Raw genomic sequence first — 23,095 nt, 5'->3', positions numbered from 1 at the left:
AGTAAGGTACTTAATTGTTATGCAGAAATGATTTGATAGAGATAAAAGCGGCTGCATTGGACCTTAAACCGTGTAGTTAGAAATGACATATGATTGAACAGCGCTGCCCATCTATGTGAATGTAATTTCACTAATTGAAAACATTTCATCTAACATTCAGGCCTTGTTCGTTGATGCTCCCCACCTCACTCAAGCTGGGACATGTTTAAAATGTAAGTAAAACACCAAAGAATAGATTCTGACGCAACGTTGAATAATTCATAGGGAATAAAACAGTGCGCACAGAAGGCTAGCACAGGGGGTATGGGTATACTGGCAGAGAGTCTGCGGCTTGTATTTCAAATCGATAGCTGACACTCAGAGTCTGAAAGCACAGCTTTAATTAAACATGGTTGATGGCTTTAACGTCTCTAGGGTATGTGGGACGCTAGCGTCCCACCTGGCCAAAACCAAGTGAGATTGCGGAGCGCCAAATTCAAATACAGAAATACTCATTATACAAATTCAGAAAAGATAACTATTTTACATAGGTTTAAAGATTAACTTCTTGTGAATCCAACCACAGTGTCAGATTTCAAAAATGCTTTACGGCGAAAGCATACCTTACGATTATTTGAGAACATAGCCCAGCAGACAAATCATTACAAACAGTAACCAGCCAAGTAGAAGAGTTACACAAGTCAGAAATAGAGATAAAAGTAATCACTTACCTTTGATGATCTTCATATGGTTGCACTCAGAAGACATTCATTTATTCAATAAATGTTCCTTTTGTTCGATAAAGTCGCTCTTTATATACGAAAACAAAGTTTTGTTTGCGCGTTTTCTTCAGTAATCCACAGGCTCAAACGCAGTCACAACAAGCAGACACAAAATCCAAATTGTATCCGTAAAGTTCATAGAAACATGTCAAACGATGTTTATAGGTTGTTTTTAGCCTAAATAATAGATAACATTTAAACAGGACAATAACGACGTTAAAAGGTAAACAAGAAAGGCACTCTCTCGGTCGTGCGCATGAAAAACCTCTGACACGGCAGGGTCCACTCAATCAGACTGCTCTTACTCCCTCATTTTTCAGAATACAAGCCTGATACAATTTGTAAAGACTGTTGACATCTACTGGAAGGCATAGGAACTGCAATTTGAGTCCTAAGTCAATGGATACTGTAATGGCGTTGAATAGAAAACTACAACAACAAAAATAAATCCTACTTACTGAATGGATTTTTCTCTGGTTTTTGCCTGCCAAATCAGTTCTGTTATACCCACATACATTATTTTAACAGTTTTGGAAACTTTAGAGTGTTTTCTATCCAAATCTAATTATATGCATATCCTATCTTCTGGGCCTGAGTAGAAGGCCGTTTAATTTGGGCACGCTTTTCATCCAAAATTCCAAATGCTGCCCCCTACCCTAGAGAAGTTAAGGGGACTGGGAGAGCAGAGGCCAAGGCAGAACTGCAGCTGAATAAATACATGTTGAGGGGAAAGAACACCCCATTCATTGACCTTAACTTAAGGATCGGCGTTCCGTCAATGGGACAGTTGTAAATCATTCAGCGCGTTGTCAAGATCGCAGATTTTAGAGAAACAACACGTCGGTACATATAAGCGTCTTATATCGGCTGAAAGCTTAAATTCTTGTTAATATAACTGCACTGTCCAATTTACAGTAGCTATTACTGAGAAAAAATGCCATGCTATTGTTTGAGAGCTCCTAACAACAAACCACTTCTTCAACACGATAGGTTTGAAAATTCACCTCTGAAGGTTAAATGTGTACTTACATTCTGAAATCTTGCTTTGATTTATCATCCAAAGGGTCCTAGAGATAACATGACGTGTATTTTTGTTAGATAAAATCCTTTTTCATATCCTAAAAAAAGGTTCATATAGCACACACGATCGATTTTGTATTACCACTCGTTCAATTTGCAAAGAAAGGAATCTGTCCCTAAACCCTGTTTGAACGAGTCAAATCACGTTCCTATCTATTCCTCAGAGATCCTAGAAGGTGACAAGACTTCCCTAGGGGTGTAATACATCCTGTAGGACACCATATTTGGTCAGAGAGCGCCGCCTTCATGGCACGTCATCACTTGAACGGCTGTATCGTTGTCAAATCAGGGTCAAACAAAGCTAGCTAGATAGCCAATGAGCTGGGCTTTACGGGAGTATCCGGAGTTCATGTATATGTGGTAAAATGTAGGTGCTAACCTTGCACGACAGCATACCTTTTCATTTTGGACAAAAAATGTAAGGATATTCAGAGTTATGAGGTTATGAAAACTGGTTGTTTTGCAAATGTTGAACATATAATATGGCTACTAATACTTGGAAAGTTAAATCAAAAGTCGAAGTGTACAGATTTGACGATATTCTTGCAGAAAAATGTAATATGAATGTGAATGTCTCCTTCACGATTTGCCCAAATGTCTCTGGGTACTTCACACTAAAAATCTTGTCGGTCAGTCATTCTTCAAGTTATCCATCTGAAACTTTGCACATACACTGCTCCCATCTTGTGGACACTATCGGAATTATTTCTCTTGCATTTCAAAGATGGTGGTAGAAAAAGACTGGTTGTTTTTTTCTTTCTATTTTCTTCTACCAGACCTATTGTGTTATATTCTCCTACATTCAATTCACCTTTCCACAAACTTCAAAGTGTTTCCTTTCAAATGGTACCAAGAATATGCATATCCTTGCAGCAGAATAAATCCATGTTGAGGTGAAAGAGCACCCCATTCATTGACCTTAATTGTGTAGTATTTTATAGATTCAATAAACATCACTGGAGAATAAGTCATATAACTGGCTCCGGGGGAATATCAGGGGACGACTGATTAGCGAAAAACATGTTTATGGGGTGTGTTTGAAAAATTGCGCAAATTTTACATTTTTTGTAATGGTACTTACCGAATTTCATTAGTCTGCCTGCCCCCCAGAGCCCACTTGGCTGCTAAGCACTTTCAAAAGTGTGGTAATTACGGCAGCAAAAGAAAAAACATGTATAAACCATTAACAAACCACATGAATATTTTACAAGTATTTAAAACAGCCAAATGCTGAGTAGGGGTGGGAAAAGTGCAACTCAATCGATATGTAGGAGGAACGCAGCGCTACCCAGAGTTGGGACGCTGAAGGGAACTTACGTGTCCGTTTGCCTCCGAATAGGATTCTAGCCACCACGATGAGTTCATTATGCAATAATAATAATAACAACACCACAGACCCCTGAGATGGTCATCAGTCATAGCTGAAGGGTCTTTTTTACAGTGTGTGTGGCAATAACCATGCCACTGTATGGCTGGGCTGTTGTACTGTATTTGAGCATGTCATGTTGTGCAGAGATGGAGCACGTCAATATCAATTTAAGGTTTTTGAAAATGATCAATACATTTAAGCTCTCAATGCAAATGTTCCAACAGTTTCACACTTCAAGGCATTCAATACCATTATCTGGTACAAAATGAATTTAGTGAAGGGAATCAATGCAGGTTATGTTTTCAACTGTGCCTGAACATATTCTGCTGCAAAACTTCTGGCTTGACTAGACGAAAAAGATTCAGTAGAGCAATCATGAGTATCGGTAATTGTAAATACATTGATAATTGTATCTATCAATACCATTATTAGCTTATCTATAGAGAAATCACTATGCAGAACTTTGACACCATTAAAGGAAACAGGCTTCTGCTGTTAGATTCATTGTTAAATTTAAAGTTATTGGGAGTTGATCAGATGGCATTTACAGCATAAAAAAAAAACTCCGATTTTTTTCCTTTCATAGGGAGACATTTTGCTGTAGTATTTACATGTACAGTACATGTACAGTTGAATTCGGAAGTATACATACACTTAGGTTGGAGTCATTTAAACTCGTTTTTCAACCACTCCACAAATTATAGTTTTGGCAAGTCGGTTAGGACATCTACTTTGCGCATGACAAGTAATTTTTCCAACAATTGTTTACAGACAGATTATTTCACTTATAATTCACTGATTCCCAATTCCAGTGGGTCAGAAGTTGACTGTGCCTTTAAACAGCTAGGAAAATTATGCCATGGCTTTAGAAGCTTCTGATAGGCTAATTGACATCATTTGAGTCAATTGGAGGTGTACCTGTGGATGTATTTCAAGGCCTACCTTTAAACTCATTGCCTCTTTGCCTGACATCATGGGAAAATCAAAAGAAATCATCCAAGACCTCAGAAAGAAAATGTGGACCGCACAGAGCTGTGCATAGAAGACCGACCTATCCCATGGGGAAGGGAGGAGGAGGAAGGGGGAAGGGGTGGACCCCCACCCCGCCATACTGGCAAAACTTTATGGGTTATTGCACTAATAATGGCGCCGACTAGGGAAACGTTGCCGCTATTCTGTTCTCAGTGCCAGTCTGCAGGTTCAAACTAAAACAACGTAACTAATAATGGCATCTTTATGCTTTCATTAATAAAATGATAAAAATACTCTTTCAAAATGGCAATGTTTATTTAGTTATGGATCCATAACAAATTACTATAGGAATAAATATCACTGAATTACAGAAATATCCTCCAATCCTCTATGTAATTATTTGGCGGAGAGTCACGTCATGTTTTTCGATATACTGTAGGCCTACCGTAGGCAACATGAGTCTCACTAGTGTTGAGTAATGTGCTGTTAAAAGTGGTGTAGGTCTTATTTATTTAAAGAGCATATTGAAGTTAGAAGCAATAGGATTTGAAGCAATAGCCTACAACTATTTTAGCACTGTTTCGCACTGCTCTGAGACAAGCATGGGGACTGGTCTTGATAAAATCAATTAGATTTTTATTTTTCATTAAAATCTCTGTTTGGGTATTAGTTAGACTAGAATTAGAAAATGAGGGTGTTTAAATTATGCTCATAGTGTAACCTTTATTTAACTAGGCAAGTCAGTTAAGAACAAATTTGTATTTACAAGGACAGCCTACTCCTTCCTCGCTGTCGGGAAATGAACTCCGGTCTCCCGCGTGCCCGCAGGACACTGGATTCTTTAGCTAAATAGACCAGTACTGTATTCCTGATTGTCACGTTGTACAGCGCCATATTTTCCGTTCTATCCTAACTGAAACCCAGAGGGTTTTTCGTTTTACTTGGAATAGAAACACCATAATATTAATCAAATTAATTAAGCAAATACCAGTCAAAAGTTTGGACACACCTATTTATTCCAGGGCATTTCTTTATTTTCTACATTGTATAATAATAGTGAAGATATCACAACTATGAAATAACATGGAATCAGTCAAGAACAAATTCTTATTTACAAGGAGAGCCTACTCCTTCCTCCCCGTCGGGGAATTGAACCCCGTTCTCCCGCGTGCCCGCAATCTCTAGTACAGCCATTATTAAAAGGCTACCAAATGCTTCTCAAAGATTCCCTCTGGTGGTCAAACTAGCACTAACTAGCATTAATGGTACCAGTGGTTCACACTTAAATAACGTGCCATAGAATTCTGTGGCACCATACAAGCTGCGCTGCGCTGCAACTTTTAAAGGAGGAACCACTGTACCTACCCGAATGCATAGTCCCAACTGTAAAAATGTGGTGGAGGTGGAATATTGGTTTGGGTGCTGTTTTTCATGGTTTGGGCTAGGCCCCTTAATTCCAGTGAAAGGAAATGTAAACGCTACAGCATACAATGACATTCTAGACAATTCTGTATTTCCAACCGTGTGGCAACAGTTGGGAAGGCCCTTTCCTGTTTCAGCATGACAATGCCCCTGATCACAAAAGCGAGGTCCATACAGAAATGGTTTGTCGAGATCAGTAAAGTAAGAACTTGACTGGCCTGCACAGAGCCCTGACCTCAACCCCATCGAACACCTTTGGGATGAATTGGAACGCTGACTGCGAGCCAGGCCTAATCCCCCAACATCAGTGCCCAACCTCACTAATGCTTGTGGCTGAATGGAAGCAAGTCCCCGCAGCAATGTTCCAACATCTAGTGGAAAGCCTTCCCAGAAGAGTGGAGACTGTTATAGCAGCAAAGGGAGGACCAACTCCATATTAATGCCCAGGATTTTGGAGTGAAATGTTTGACGAATAGTTGTCCACATACATAGTGTATCATATTATTAAGAATACCAGATACTGTAGCTGTAATCTCAAGAGTTCTTGAAAGATGAATAGCTCTGAGCATTTCTCCTTTTCTGGAACCTTTGCTCCCCCATTAAAACACTGACATTTCACTAAGCGTCACCCAATGGTCTGTGAGCAGGATATGAGGGTCTCAACCCAAACTGTGAATGTCCAAAATCCCCAGACATCTGATCCTGGATCAGTCAGGACTTGAACGCGGTACAATAAAAATAAAAAGGCAATTTCCTGGTCTTGACTGCAGCTACATACTCAGAGCATCACGCATCGGTGTTCCTAAAAGTCAATGATGTATGAATAAATACATTGGGCAACAACTGAAAGGAGCACCCGTTTCAGCAGAATAAACCATCTGTAGATGTACAAGCAAAGGCAGAAGGTTGACCTTTCGTTGACTTTACCCGTTGGGTTAACTGAGCACATTGCAGTCTCCGTCAGAGGAGACGATGGCTGCCTTTTCTAGGACCACATAAAGGAATGTGATAATGACCAGTCATACAGTATGTGGCGTCACCAAGTCGAATACATAATACAAATACTAGTTACCAAAAGCATATGCTTTTACATTTGGACAGATTTTGTCTGTATCAATGTATCTAACGTTGCTTCTCTACCTGTGCATGTCTGCTGCTAGTTTGTGTGGATTAGAAGAGAGGAGGTGGTGTAGTGCGACAGAGAGGAGGTGGTGTAGTGCGACAGAGAAGGAGGTGGTGTAGTGCGACAGAGAAGGAGGTGGTGTAGTGCGACAGAGAGGAGGTGGTGTAGTGCGACAGAGAAGGAGGTGGTGTAGTGCGACAGAGAAGGAGGTGGTGTAGTGCGACAGAGAAGGAGGTGGTGTAGTGCGACAGAGAAGGAGGTGGTGTAGTGCGACAGAGAAGGAGGTGGTGTAGTGCGACAGAGAAGGAGGTGGTGTAGTGCGACAGAGAAGGAGGTGGTGTAGTGCGACAGAGAAGGAGGTGGTGTAGTGCGACAGAGAAGGAGGTGGTGTAGTGCAACAGAGATGGTGGTCGTGTAGTGCGACAGAGAAGGAGGTGGTGTAGTGCGACAGAGAAGGAGGTGGTGTAGTGCGACAGAGAAGGAGGTGGTGTAGTGCGACAGAGAGGTGAGTAGTAGCCTCCAGCATGCCAAGGAGGTAGCTAGCTAGCTTGCCAGCTCTCTAGTGTGCCCAAGTGTCAGCTTTACTTAAGAGGAGTGGGCTGTGTAATCAGGCCCCCAGCCTGTGATTAATATTGGGTGTCTGTCCCCAAGCCTGCACCACTCTAAACAGGAGCTTGGTGAGCTGAGTAATCCATGCTTCACTCCGCCTCACAAATCCCTCAGCCATGTAAATGAGAGCGCTGAGTCACAGGAGTGTGGTGGGGAGGGTAGAGACCGGTAAAGCCCAGCAATGTAAGTGGAAAAGACAACAGCACAACAAACTTATTTCTGACAGGCTTTGATCGACCGCCTTACGCTGTCCGGTCTCTCTTTAAATGACTTTTTCAAAAAGGAGAGAGAGCGAGAGAAAGAAAGCTCGCAGGCAAACTGGGGTCTCGTTTAACAATCAAATGATGCTTACTAAACAAACGGCCCCTAGGGAAGCGAGGGATGGATTTGGGAAGCCATGCCAAGCATCTCCAAGTGCTTACATCATCAAAAATACCTCCCAACCTGTCGGCACACTGTATTAATGAGCTATTAGGTGTTTATGGGTAAACAATTTACAGTGTGGTCTTATTTACCGCACACTCCCAGGAAGGTGCATTTGGGCCAGGAGGCTCCTCTCACCAGGGAACACATCCATTTGCTGCCAGCGCCATGCCATTTATTCTATCACTACGACAGAGTTACACAAACCTTTTGTTGTTAGTCTGACATCTCTATTTATGACGGAAAACGCTGTTAAAACAAGGGAATTGAACCAGGTCATTTTTTCTTCTTCGGATCAACTAATTTACTAACTCCTTGAGTAGATTTTAAAATCAGGACGAGACATGAAAGTTCTTGTCCCCCAGGAAATGCATTTATGTTGACGTTGTGAGACTAAATCCTGCTGAAGTAATCCAAGTGCCAATACGGTGTTCTGCTATATGAGGACAACAGTAATTTGTCACACTGCTGATGTTCTGTCAAATCAATTTTACAGTAACATCTATAAAAACGCAAGACATTGAGCATGAGAAGCATAATATCATAGTTTATCATTCCCGGAAAACTGTGTTCATAAAGATCAATGACCAGTGTGTTGATGGCAGTTCAGAGGCGATGTTTAAGGCCCATTGCGCGGACAGGTTTCCCTAGAGTCCGTATACAGATCATTATGCAGGCTGAGTCGATACAATGCACCATCATTCTCAATCACATTGCTTCTCTCTGAAGAGCCTGTCCACCTCCTCTAGCGTGAGTAATGAACATTGTTTCATAAGAACCTGCTTTAACAGCTTGTATTGGCTGTGGGTTTGCTCTCTTACCAAAATCTTTGTGGGAGGACATCCAGCCAATCCCCTTGAGGGAGACTATGGACAGTAGGCCGGAACCCACGAAGGAGCCAATCCCAGAGAAGAAGAAGAACAGCCCCATGATGGCACTCTGCATGGACCTGGGGGCAGCTAAGTAGGCAAACTCCAGACCTGGAAGAGGAGACAGAGACACTTAACTCATCGAATAAACTATAAATACTAACAAGTCAACCCTCATGCAGTACATCTGGCCATACAGAGTAAACATTGACTGATGCTAACATTGATCCAAACACATTTCTAGACTCTGGGCAAACAACATCCATATCTGTACCCTGGCTGGGGGTGATGAACAGTTCAAAGTGTTTTTCAATGACTTTGGCAGAGGACAGCCCATTGGCCATGTGTGAATGTGGCTGTAGTATAGTGGTCAGCAGCAGACTGTGTGTCACAGTGAGTATGACTCATTACCCACGGGTCCCACCTTGACACAGTAGCCAAGGGACAATCACTACGGAATCAACTCCAATGAATCACTGTAGAGCTCCAATTTAGAGATAAGATTTATATTAGAATAACAGGCCTTTCATCCATAACAACTTGACAAATGTATATACATGAGATAGAGGCTTTGGCCCACTGCAGCATTGTTTGACTGCTAAATATCAGTGAAACGTAAAGCTATTCTCCCCCCAGCAGGCTACCAGTCTGAAGCACCTATTCAGCTGCTATTGTTTCTGGAAAAGTCCCTCAATATTTTGTGTCGTGAGACAGAGGAGGGGATTGAGGGGGGGGGGGGAGCAAGAGGGGGGGGTATCAAATAGTTTTTATTTTGCCATGAGAGTTGCCTGCCTGCCTGCCTGCTAGCTGACATTGATAATTTAATGTTGCGTCAAACCTGTGATTTTTCAAATGAGGTCCTATGACTGCAGCTGTCAGGAGAGATTAGGGAGCCTCTGTTACCCAATGAGTCCCACTACCGTTGGAGAGATTAGGGAGCCTCTGTTACCCAATGAGTCCCACTACCGTTGGAGAGATTAGGGAGCCTCTGTTACCCAATGAGTCCCACTACCGTTGGAGAGATTAGGGAGCCTCTGTTACCCAATGAGTCCCACTACCGTTGGAGAGATTAGGGAGCCTCAGTTACCCAATGAGTCCCACTAACGTTGGCGCGTTTATCTACCATTGGATTAGTCTTTCTTCTTCATCCGTAGATATTAACCATTAGTCTGTGTGATTAACGGGGGCTGAGCTAGAGCTGAGACAAAGACGTCTGTAGAGTGCAAATTGTTAAAAGCTATCTATGAAAAGCTGAGACTCACAGGAACATGTAAGTGTAAAATGTTTTGACACAAGCCACACAAGTCGTTAGAAGGTAAATGGTTCTTCCACATAGACTATAGGAAATCACAGGACATAGTGTCTATAATACAATAATAAGCTCATAGTGGCTGTCAAACTCCAAATGCCACACATTTGTCTCTGGCTAGTTGGATATTAACTTCCCAGTGAGCAAAAATTGTACTTTTTTTTGTTAGTACGACTAATGAACGCAAACGTTTGTGTCAAAATGGTTTTGTGTTCTACTTATAGCTCTGGTTGTCCTCAAAATAAAATGGTTTTGTGTTCTACTTATAGCTCTGGTTGTCCTGAAAATAAAATGGTTTTGTGTTCTACTTATAGCTCTGGTTGTCCTCAAAATAAAATGGTTTTGTGTTCTACTTATAGCTCTGGTTGTCCTGAAAATAAAATGGTTTTGTGTTCTACTTATAGCTCTGGTTGTCCTGAAAATAAAATGGTTTTGTGTTCTACTTATAGCTCTGGTTGTCCTGAAAATAAAATGGTTTTGTGTTCTACTTATAGCCCTGGTTGTCCTGAAAATAAAATGGCTTTGTGTTCTACTTATAGCCCTGGTTGTCCTGAAAATAAAATGGTTTTGTGTTCTACTTATAGCTCTGGTTGTCCTGAAAATAAAATGGTTTTGTGTTCTACTTATAGCTCTGGTTGTCCTGAAAATAAAATGGCTTTGTGTTCTACTTATAGCCCTGGTTGTCCTGAAAATAAAATGGTTTTGTGTTCTACTTATAGCTCTGGTTGTCCTGAAAATAAAATGGTTTTGTGTTCTACTTATAGCTCTGGTTGTCCTGAAAATAAAATGGTTTTGTGTTCTACTTATAGCTCTGGTTGTCCTGAAAATAAAATGGTTTTGTGTTCTACTTATAGCTCTGGTTGTCCTGGTTGTCCTGAAAATAAAATGGTTTTGTGTTCTACTTATAGCTCTGGTTGTCCTGAAAATAAAATGGTTTTGTGTTCTACTTATAGCTCTGGTTGTCCTGAAAATAAAATGGTTTTGTGTTCTACTTATAGCTCTGGTTGTCCTGAAAATAAAATGGTTTTGTGTTCTACTTATAGCTCTGGTTGTCCTGAAAATAAAATGGTTTTGTGCCTCTGGTTGTCCTGAAAATAAAATGGTTTTGTGTTCTACTTATAGCCCTGGTTGTCCTGAAAATAAAATGGTTTTGTGTTCTACTTATAAAAGCTCTGGTTGTCCTGAAAATAAAATGGCTTTGTGTTCTACTTATAGCTCTGGTTGTCCTGAAAATAAAAAAAGCTCTGGTTGTCCTGAAAAAAATGGTTTTGTGTTCTACTTATAGCTCTGGTTGTCCTGAAAATAAAATGGTTTTGTGTTCTACTTATAGCCCTGGTTGTCCTGAAAATAAAATGGTTTTGTGTTCTACTTATAGCCCTGGTTGTCCTGAAAATAAAATGGTTTTGTGTTCTACTTATAGCTCTGGTTGTCCTGAAAATAAAATGGTTTTGTGTTCTACTTATAGCCCTGGTTGTCCTGAAAATAAAATGGCTTTGTGTTCTACTTATAGCTCTGGTTGTCCTCAAAATAAAATGGTTTTGTGTTCTACTTATAGCTCTGGTTGTCCTGAAAATAAAATGGTAAAATACTTCATTGTGAAGCTAAATAAGGGCTGGACATGCAAATAAATGAAAGTCAGATAAATGAGAAGTCGATTTTTGATGGAGTCTCAGAACCTGATAGGGTTTTAAGAATGCCTTTTTACACCTTCCTCTGTGGGAAAAATTACCAAAAAATGCATGCGACACATGACTCCTCTCACAGTTACCTGGACTGGGACTAACGTAGCTTGTTCCGATACATGACTCCTCTCACAGTTACCTGGACTGGGACTAACGTAGCTTGTTACGATACATGACTCCTCTCACAGTTACCTGGACTGGGACTAACGTAGCTTGTTACGATACAGAGGGAGGACAGAAACAAAATAAACGTTACTAATAGAAAAAAATAATGTGGGGTGAAAACTTTATTACACTGTCAAACGCTCTGCCACAACATACCTGACCTTTCCATTTGTTTCCACCTGAAAACATTTCTTTATTTGTATCCTCGGGTAACCTTTTCACAGCAAATGAAAAAAGCTGTAATAGCCTACATATCATAGGGGGAATGCATGAGGTTTCTCGGACAATGCACAGCAGTACAATGGGATCTGTAGAGAAAAAGTGGTATTTGCAGGACAATTTTCAATGAATCCCCTACTTGTCTATGTGGAGGTGGATACAATGAGTCGAGATGGAATAATAATGATGTCCGCTTCCCAACCATACGCAAAACAAAACAGCCTGACCTTCTTGCACCAAGAGGCGGAATTATTCAAAAGGGAACCAGAAAGTTAAAATATTTTATTAAGCTTTCTCCCGAGGGCTGTGTTCCAGGGGTGATTTTTCTTTCTTGGAAAATAACATTAGCCTTTAACATTTTCAAAAGAGCAATACATAATTAAAAATCCCAGAGGGGAACATTTTGCAAAGTTTTCGTATATTCTTAGTGCCTGAAAGCAGGAGAACTGCGGGTGGTGTATAAGCACAGAATTACCCTAGTCCCTCTGAGGCTGAAGGAATTGTAGTGGGGGAGGTGGGAACCTAGATGTATTAAAAGGATTTATTCAAACAGAATAAGACCAAGGGGAAACTGTTTTTCCAGACATATGTCACAATTCAGTCAACCAATTTTCCTTGAAGATATCCCCAGTGGGGGAAGTTTATTTTAGGGCTCCCCGCAGCTTTCTTCTGTCTGTATTTGAATTTCATGGGCATTCTGATATTGGAGTAGTGTGACTGCCAGTGGTTTTTTAATAGACACCTCTGGCAAACCAATGTGTACGCTGTTCCAAACATAACTTAATCATGTTCAATTGATTTAATCTGGTTAGTTCATTTTCTTTGTATCTGTGCAATGTCTTTGCATCCGCCCTCAGCCACACAACATCTACCTACAGTGTCTTTTTCCCCTGGTTAGGGCTAGTCCTAGTTGAAGTTGGAAGCAGTAATGCTTCCAAGGTCCATAAGGTGGCAGAGCTGCCATTGACACCAATCCCTCCACAACAACCAACATGGTTGGCCATTGTAATAGCATCTAGGGGATCCACAGAGCTTATGGCCATGACACAGTCACAGTTACTTCTTTAGACTGAGTCAGTCTATGGGTGCCAGAAGAAAGTGGATGACTGGATGCCGGGGGCTTCACTCAAGACAGTGTTGAATGCTTTGGCAGACCACTCAGCCGTCTGGCTTACATTTCAGCCTACCCCACGAGGCACAATACAAAGACTAAACACTGAGTCACTAAAGGTCTCTTTTGTGGAGATGTCATTTTTGGGCTAAGGAAGAGAAGAAACACAATCTCCAGAAACAACTAGCAATAACTAACACATTATAGAGATTATGTATGAAAGACATGTTGAAGAAAATGAGGAAAAAAATGATTCCTCTTATATGATACAATAGACCTTGTGGACTTGTTTTTTGAAACTATGCAATGTAAAAAAACAAACATATGGTGACGAAGTGACTGCAATGACAGTGCACCGAATAGACAGATGAGAGGATGACGCAATCACGAAGAGAGGTGTCAACAACCCCAGTCATCCAGGTAATTGATATCTGTCCGAAACTGAAGCCCGAGCCTGGTAATTATCATGATTTCAGGAGAAATAGAAAGAAAATAATGAGGTAGGATTCTATTGATTTCAATGGCACTCTGCTTGTAGAGTCAAAATGGACAGCTTATGTAATATCTACATCTAACAATACCTCAACCTTCAAAGATATGAGGGAGGACAGATTGTAGGATTTGCTCCTCATGTGAATAGAAGTTCTTAAGTCAACAGTAAAGCTGTTCTTCAGTCGATCGCTACGGTGATGACAATGAAATGACGACGCCAACATCTATCTAGGAGCAACAGTGGTTCAATCAAGGGCAAGCAGAAGAAAATAGCCTAACCTGTCATTTTGTGCTTGTAGGCTTTGCAGTTGACAAGTGTGTCACCACACACAGGAATGACAAAGATTTGGCATGCAAAGGATTATCTGCACAACTGACAATTCATATCCACGATTCAAAGCATAACTTTACTTTCTCTGAGTAGAACAGCATGAATTCGGTTCACTTTCAAACATATGATTGTTGGCATAATAATTCTCTACAGATCCATATTGTAGCATCTTCTTTGATCTTTGCCACACCCACACACTGAGCCCACATACAGTGCACTCGGAAAGTCTCCAGACCCCAGGACTTTCTCCCAATTCTGTTACGTTACAGCCTTATTCGAACATGGATGAACTTGTCTCCCCCCCCCCCCCCCCCTCCCATATGAACCTACACACAATACCCCATAATGACAAAGCAAAAACAGGTTATACATTTTTTATAACATTTATATACACTACCGTTCAAAAGTTTGGGGCCATTTAGAAATGTCCTTGTTTTTGAAAGAAAAGCACATTTTTGTCCGTTAAAATTACATCAAATTTATCAGAAATACAGTGTAGACATTTTTAATGTTGTAAATGACTATTGTAGGCATATAGAGGGCCATTATCAGCAACCATCACTCCTGTGTTCCAATGGCACGTTGTGTTAGCTAATCCAAGTTAATCGTTTTAAAAAGGCTAACTGATCATTAGAAAACCCTTTTGCCATTATGTTAGCACAGCTGAAAACTGTTGTTCTGATTAAAGAAGCAATCAAACCGGCCTTCTTTAGACTAGTTGAGTATCTGGAGCGTCAGCATTTGTGGGTTCAATTACAGGCTCAACATGGCCAGAAAAAGACCTTTCTTCTGAATCTTGACCATCTATTCTTGTTCTGAGAAATGATGGCTATTCCATGCGAGACATTTTGTACGATATCTTCAGTTTCTTGGCAATTTCTCACAAGGAATAGCCTTCATTTCTGAGAACAAGAATAGACTGACAAGTTGCAGAAGAAAGTTATTTGTTTCTGGCCATTTTGAGCCTGTAAACCCCCCCCCCACAAATGCTGATGCTCCAGATATTCAACTAAAGGCCGACAGTTTTATTGCTTCTTTAAATCAGAACAACTGTTTTCAACTGTGCTAAAGTAATTGCAAAAGGGTTTTCTAAATGATCAATTAGCCTTTTAAAATGATAAACTTGGATTAGTTAACACAACGTGCCATTGAAACACATGAGTGATGGTTGCTGATAATGGGCCTCTGTACGCCTATCTAAATATTCCATTAAAAAAAATATGTAATCAGGCGTTTCCAGCTACAATAGTAATTTACAACATTAACAATGTCTACACTGTATTTCTGATCAATTTGATGTTATTTTAATAGACAAATGTGCTTCTTTCAAAAACAAATACATTTCTAACTGATCCCAAACTTTGAATGGTAGTGTAAATGTGGTATATTGCTTAATTTCATTTGTGACCAAAGTCTAACAAAATATCACAAATGAGACAAAATTTCACCTGCCCCTTTAAGGGTGGGAGGTTACCATGGTGACACGACTTGAATCATGTCTGTGCCTGTGAGATTGAGTCTGACAAGTAGCCGCGTTGTCTTCTCTACCCAACAGTCATAGCCGCAGGACATAGTTTGGGGGTGGGGTCGCTGCTGATTTTTCAAAACTAAATGCATTTGTATTTGAGTGTTTACCAGCATTTGTACCTTGAGTCTGTACAAAACAGTTAATCTGATAATACTTGTGGAATATAAAAATACTTGCTGGATATAGGTTTTCCAGTTTCTTGAAATACTTAACAAAATGCAACTTATTTCTACAGGTAAACTGAAAAGGTCTATTCATTCCTTTTACATTTTAGTAGATGCTGATATCCAGAGAAATGTACAGTAGTGAGTGCATACATTTTCATATGTTTTTGTATTGGTCCCCCATGGGAATTAAACCCACAACCCTAGCTTTGCAAGCACCATGCTCTACCAACTGAGCCATATCATCACAAACCACTTGATGTCTCAATGTAACTCAATTACTGTATTGTGCATAGTTTTTCTCCATGGTGATGGAAAGTCTACAGGTACAAACCTAGATTACCAGCCTATGTACAATATAGTAATGTACATTTACATTAAGGGGTTTGTAAGGATGATAAATTAATTCTGCACAAAAAGGGGTTGTTTTCCATGTCATTTGATAAAAAATATTTGTGTCTTTGCTCATAACTTTGCACATTTTCATGTAAATGTTTGAGGACAGAGTTTTGTTATTTGTGGATTTCATTAGAATGACAAATCACAGAGGAGGAGACATGGCAACAACTATTGAACCCTGCAAGATACTGTACTTGATTATACAGAAGAGATTCTGGAAAATAATGTTTTTGCTGGTGCTAAAGATGTCTATATTGGTCCGCTAACACTAGTAAAGGCCCAGTGCACTACCTTTGTGAATTAAAATAATATATATATAAAAATAAAAAATGTAATTCAGATTTCTCAGGGGGGCTGCAGCACCCTTAGCACCCTACTTCCCACAGCTATGCTACCAGTTGGAACTCAAACATAGAAAAACTGGGCCCAGACAGACAGATAGTGTAGCAGCGTGAGGTGGGATAGGCTATCGGATTCGCAGTTATTTGACTTAGAGCAATTCATTTATCATCTACGAAACAAAAACAGCAGAAGAACTTTGAAAACAGCTACTGCTAATTTATTTTGCTACAGTATACTGTAAAATGTAATCATAGTTGACTATTTGTATTCACAAATGCGAGTGACATGCTCGCACTGTGGAGCCCCGACCACCTGCCAACGTGGCTGTTGAAAGTCATCTTACCCGCTAATGCCAAAATCTACCCGCATTTGGCGGGTGTTAATTTTAGGCCCTGGGCAAAATCAATCCCCACTGATTGATCCCTCCCTCCTTACCTAGCAATTTCAACAATAGCTCAGACAACGGCTGCTACACAAATGTAAGGATGCAGAGGAAGGGTTTTTGTGTTTTAGATAATAACCATTGATTGGAGTCTTAAGAATGAACAGAGGAAACATCAATGTCAGGTTGTTCAAAGGCTGGAGGAGAGGAAGACTATTCATCACAACGCACGCTAAAGACTACTTTACTTTTACATTGACTACTGCACTTCAACTTGCCCTTTAACAAAACCTGCCATTATTGCCTACCGGATAATGGTAGTGCTGTAATCAAGATAGGAATGCTAACCATCTACCATCTAGTATTGACTGCAAGACCAAGTTAGAATTGTTAACCAAATCTGTTAGACAATTATCATCGTCATTATCAGATCTCTGCATCTCTTTATAATGGTATATATCCACTGGGCAACAGAACAGCTTTCTACTCACCTGCGATGCTGGCAAAGATTTCGCTGATTCCAATGAGCACATACTGAGGTACCTGCCACCATATAGGCAGATCTGCTGCGTAGTAGATGACATCGCCAAAGACCTGGTCGAATGTGCCATTAGACTTGATGATCTCAAGTCGTTTTGTCTCCAGTATACCTGTAGGGGTAAACGTATTTAGTTAGAGATGCTTGAATTATATCACTGCATATATATATATAAGACACAGATGGAAACAAAAGCGTGTTCCCGTCTTTCGGAACTCTCCATTATGGATTATTATAATATTTAGATACTTTTACAAAAGAAAACACTATGAAAGAAAGCAATGGCTATCCTTTGCTGATATTAACTTGGACTGATTCAGCTTTTAAAAACTTTCTTTGCCGAGATGCACCACTTTCTCAAGCCCCAACAAGTAATACAAATGGCAGATGCATTCACACCGTAAACAGGGCAGATCGAAAAATGCCTGCCCTCAAAATACAACCATCAGAAAAACAGAATACTTGTTAAAAGTCCTAAGCGTTCTATATTAAGAGACACACACAACCAAACATATTCTGTTGCAGGAGTTAGGGGGATCTGACAGTCCATTAGGGCTTAAGTGTCAAATCAAAGCCAGTGCTTCATTAAGATCACATTTGCACGCTCACACTCAGTGATTACAGAAGTTTGTAATGGAAGAGAGAGCCATCAACTTAACAATAACACCCCTAGCAGTTGTCATCTGCAGCTGCTGATTCCTAAAAGCTTTATTTGATAACCATTATCATGGAAGCAGCAGCTATTTCTAGATAACTCCCAGAGACATACTCCTATCGTCGCCCCACACTTAATGCTGTATTTGAGAGGGGATGGGGCCTTATAATCTATCTAGGCTATAATACTGCTTGTCCATCCAAGGCTTGCTGCCCGGCCCAGAGCAACTTCTTACACGCACACATATACTGCTTTTTTAACATCATATAAGGCATTTGAGCCCTATCCCTGGGCGTAAAAATAAATAAAACTAGAGCTACTTTTGGACATCTAATATAGAACATATTCAATACTAGCTAAACAGATTGTTGAAAGTGATAAAAAAATGCAATGTCATTGGCCTTAAATTCAATGTCAAAGCTTCTTTGGCATGTTTCCCACACCATGTGGTGAGGGCCAGCGTTGTGGTTCACAACTCAAGAGCAGGTCGGCATAGCGATAGATGCCAACCCTGTGAACGGAGGATGGCAGGTGTGCAAGGCAGTGTTGATGCTAGCTGTGCCCGGGGCAACAGATACCACTATGGCTGATACACAGCTGCACATCTGTCTGTGTCCTATGGTGTGTGTTCCCTATACAGTTACATTATGAGGTCAGTTATCCTACAGTGTTCCCCATCTATACACTAGGAGAGAGTTAAAGGAAGCAGAGGGCGAAGGCTTCTTTAATATAATGGATAGCAGGAGTAACAGAGTACCAACCTTCAATAGAATTAAAAGCCCTCTCAGAAAAGGAACATTGCATGTTACAGACAATGAAAAGTATAAGACATAAAGTGAATATACTATAATGTCTCTGTGATTTGCTGCCTTATACATTAAAAGAGAGTATTTCATAGATACGCCAGTGGGAGTACTGTCTGACCACAGTGATGCAGTATGAAGAGGTGGGAACATGCAGGGTATAGTAAAGGAGTTGTGCAGCATTCACCACTTCCATGTCCTCTGTGTGACCAATGGCCACAGTAGATGATGCTGCGCTGCCATAAACCAAATTGTTTCTGAAATATTCAAGCTTTTTCTTCGCTCTACTTTCAAGTGATGCGATTTCCTTTTAAAATGTTCTTATGGTAAATAAAAGGCTGGAAAAAAGCCTTCCAACATCTGAAATAAATACAGTGAGCTCCAAAAGTAGTGGGACATTGACAAATGCTTTGTTGTTTTGGCTCCGTACTCGAGCACTTTGGATTTGAAATGATACAATATCATGAGGTTAAAGTACACACTGTCAGCATTAATTTGAGGGTATTCACATCTGTATCGGGTGAACCGTTTAGAAATTACAGCAAAATTCTATTGGGCACAAAATAATCGAACACAACCAAAACAAACAGAAAAAGCGTCCAACAAGTCCATAAAGTCACAAGCTTGATGTAATCATTGCATGCTATGAATATGGGACATAATACTAAACTTTTGACTACTTATTATATTGAATTCGTCCCAATACTTTTGGCCCCCTAAAAATGGGGAGACTATGTACAAAAAGTGCTGTCATTTCTAAACAGTTCACCCAATATGGATGAAAATACTGTTAAATTAAAGCAGACACTCTGCACTTTAATCTCAGTCATTGTATCATTCAAATCCAAAGTGCTGGAGTACAGAGCCAGACCAACAAACCATTTGTCAATGTCCCAATACTTTGAGCTCACTGTATATACTCAATAATAAATGACATAGTGAGCATCTAGACAGCACTGTGTCCAAAGAATAGCCTAATTAAAAGTGGTTAATATAACTTTACAATGGCAAACAAAACAAACACTTTTTCTACTGGTGCTGTTGAAGTTCTGTCTCATCAGACAGGCTAAAATAAATATCTTTCCTGCCTACCTACAATACCTTGTGTGCGCGCACGCGCACGCACACACGCACGCACGCGCACGCACGCACACACACGCACGCACGCACACACACGCACGCACACACACGCACGCACGCACACACACGCACGCACACACACACAAAGTTGGTAAGTAGATGCTCCTGCAGAGTGCCTGTGGTTGGCTGTGGTTTATTAATGACGATGCTGCAGTAGTGAGTGGGATCCAGCCAAGCTGCTCTGTCTCTGGCGAGGGGAGGCTGTTTCTCTGGGGCTTTCATTAGGCTCTGATGACATCCCCACACGGGGTACCAGCTAGCTAAAGCCTCTGGATCACTATCCCTCTATCCACTATCACACAGAAATACAGCAGAATATAAATGTAATAACTACAAGAACAAAGCATTGACTACCAGGAGTGTGTTTGTGAGGGTGTTGTTTAATGCTACTGTAAATGAAATATTTTACGCCACACTAGATATTAATTATCCTCTACAAATGGTTGTTAACAGCATTCAGCTGTGAAGACAGGATTCAATATCCCAAATGTCATAGTGGACACCAACACATTTAAAGTGCTCATTATGCTGGAGCGAAAAATAAAATGAAATGTGCATTTGGTTCTCAAGCGTGCCACTGATTTGAGAAAAGCTATTTTCGCTGCCTTTAGGCTCGTCTCACTCAAAATGTTTTTGCCTGAATATATGCTATTCAATCTGAAAAGAATAATAAATAAAAAATATATTTTATTCCAAATTGAAATGTCAAACTGTCAATTCAAATTAATTTGATTAGACTTTATTTCAAAAGATAATCCACAGTCCGTTATGCAACAGAAGCCGTTTACTCCAAACAAAAACAAGGTTCTATTAATAAGTAGGTCCCTTCCCTGTTTCGTTTGCTCTGTTTGGAAACCGTTTACCACTTTAAGAACCAAACGCATTGCAAGACTTATGAATGTTTAGGATTTTTGCGAAATGATCCCTGGCTGCCTGCCCTTTACCTCCTTAAACTATGTTGAAACATGATCCACATACTGCTAAAATAAAGCCAAGCAACAGAGTACCACAGTATGAGTCATAATACCCATAAAACCTAGTGGTCAAACAGGGAAATGGTTACAATCGTTTTTCAGGGTAAGCAGGGTCTAAAATTAACACCTGCGAGATGATTTTGGAATTGGTGGGTAAAATGTCTATTTCACCATCCACATTAGCAGGTGGTCAGGGCTCAATAGTACTCGCATTTGTGAATAAAAATTGTTATGTAAAATAAATGTTACAGTAGCTGTTTTCAAAGTGTTTCCTCAGTTTTGTTTCAAAGCTGGTAAATTAAAAATGGTACAAAGTCAAAGAACTACGAATCCTACATAGCCTTTTCCACCTAACGCTGCAACACTACCTGGCTGGGGGCTGTGCACATGAAGAATGGAGTCAAATATTCATTTTTAGAAGCGCTGAACACATGCATAAAAGTTGGTCTAATTTACTTGAAACTAATGCCTACTGAAGTGAGACTGTCCTTGTGTTTGACTATTTACATTGTTTTGTTCACAAGCTAGGTTGTTTTTCTATGTTTGAATTTCAACAGCTAGGGAAGAGAAGACAACGCTTCTATTAGTCAGACTCAATCTCACAGGCACAAACAGCGTCACACTACCACGTAACCTCCCGCCTTTAAAGGGGCAGGTGAACATTTTTGTTTCTTCTGTGATACTATGGTTAAAAGACTCAGGTCACAAATGTAATCAATCAATATACCACATTAGTTACTTTTTACTAGTAATACATGTACTGTTTTAGAAATAATTACAAAGCACACTCATCCGTTTTTTGATGGTAATTTTAGCAGTATAAATGTTCTTCGCCTGGTAAAAGCAAAATCAGAGTGGCTTGTCGATTTATTTTTATCTTCCTGCCACAGTGCCTGGTATTATGACATCTTCACTATAGGCTTGCTCGTCCTGTTTGCCTCATGAATCCTGACCAATGATGTGTATAAACCCTGGATTGCTGATGCTATGTAATGGCCAACGACAGTGCCATATTGGCATTTCCCAGAAGGAGCAGTCCTCCATAGCAATTAATGGAATTCTGCAGTATTTCAATAAAATGTTAAGAACAAAATTACATGCATTTACATATTTCTTTGTTGTAGTAGGGAAAGTAACATTAGTGCAAATATATGCTTTAATTATTTTTTTATGTTTTATATTCATGTTCAGTTCACTTAATATATTGGCTCAAATATGATATTAAGGAGATTTGAATTTAACATTGAGCTTATAGTCGCGCTGTTCGCCGTATAATTTTTTTAAACATGCATTAAGGTGTCTAATAGAATATACTTGTCAAAAATGAATAGACATTAATAAATGCATTTCTATAGCTTCCAATAGCTTTTTTTACAATGTAAGAGAGCGCAAAATGGCTGCGCAGTGGCTTCAAACAGCGCACCCTGTCAGTCATCTAGGGTTGATACACATCATTGGTCCTGACATCTACCAGTAATGTCCCCCACAGAATAAGGAACCGCAACACAGATCATAGAGAGATGCGAGATCAAGGAGTTGGGTTTTTCCCTAACATGTGACACTTTAAATGTGGGACATATCATAGTGAACAGAATGAAATGGTGAAACTGTGTCTTGAAGAGGATGTTGGGTGGTTTAAATGGAAGATTTACTAGCATGAACTACAATTAAAGTCTCTCTAGACATGCCACGGAATAAGTAAGGGTTAGCTGTTGCACTCAGTGTACTCCACTCACCAGCCGCCACAGCTGAACACATTACGAAGAACATCCCCACTGCGATCCTCTTGAGGGAGGAGGGCAGCAGGCCTCTGCGTTTGAGGATGGGGTCCACCACTTTGTCCTTAAGAGGGATCAGCATGAGAATAAGCACTGCGTCGAACATTGTCAGCCAGGCGGCAGGGAAGCGGAACGTGATCTGCCGGGAATTCAGAGGGGGGAAAAAAACAAGAGAATATGTACAAGAAGTGCAAAGCATGAAAAACAATAGAAAGAGTGTCAGTGCACTACAGTCCAGTGCTTCGGGGGTGAGAGTGGATGTGCTGATGGCCTCGACACTGTATTGGCGCCCTCGAGTGGACAGAACTAAAACTGAACTGAAATTAAATTTGAATTAAAAATAGTTATGAAAGTATCCTTTACATTTCACTAAATTATAAATACAAAGATGAATCCTACCAATCCAAAGAACAATGAATCATTGACCAGGATAATTCAGAATTTCTCAAAGCTAT

The 23,095-nt window shown here is 40.2% G+C and overlaps 1 protein-coding gene across 1 annotated transcript in view; it reads right to left on the bottom strand.

The window, feature by feature from the left end:
• Positions 1-23,095, bottom strand: part of LOC139410862 (solute carrier family 15 member 4-like) — a 48,659-nt gene that overhangs the window by 4,371 nt on the left and 21,193 nt on the right. Inside the window, exons 6-8 of the mRNA XM_071156462.1 lie at positions 22,599-22,779; positions 17,244-17,402; positions 8,581-8,739 (exon numbers count right to left, since the gene is read on the bottom strand). Of these exons, the coding sequence (XP_071012563.1) occupies positions 8,581-8,739; positions 17,244-17,402; positions 22,599-22,779 (499 nt within the window). The remainder of the gene's footprint in view (positions 1-8,580; positions 8,740-17,243; positions 17,403-22,598; positions 22,780-23,095) is intronic.

This window comes from Oncorhynchus clarkii, chromosome 6, assembly GCF_045791955.1.
Source record: "Oncorhynchus clarkii lewisi isolate Uvic-CL-2024 chromosome 6, UVic_Ocla_1.0, whole genome shotgun sequence".
In the NCBI taxonomy this organism is placed as follows: Eukaryota; Metazoa; Chordata; class Actinopteri; order Salmoniformes; family Salmonidae; genus Oncorhynchus; species Oncorhynchus clarkii.
The sequence above is the reverse complement of the archived record's forward strand: the minus strand, read 5'-3'. Positions and strand labels throughout refer to the sequence as shown.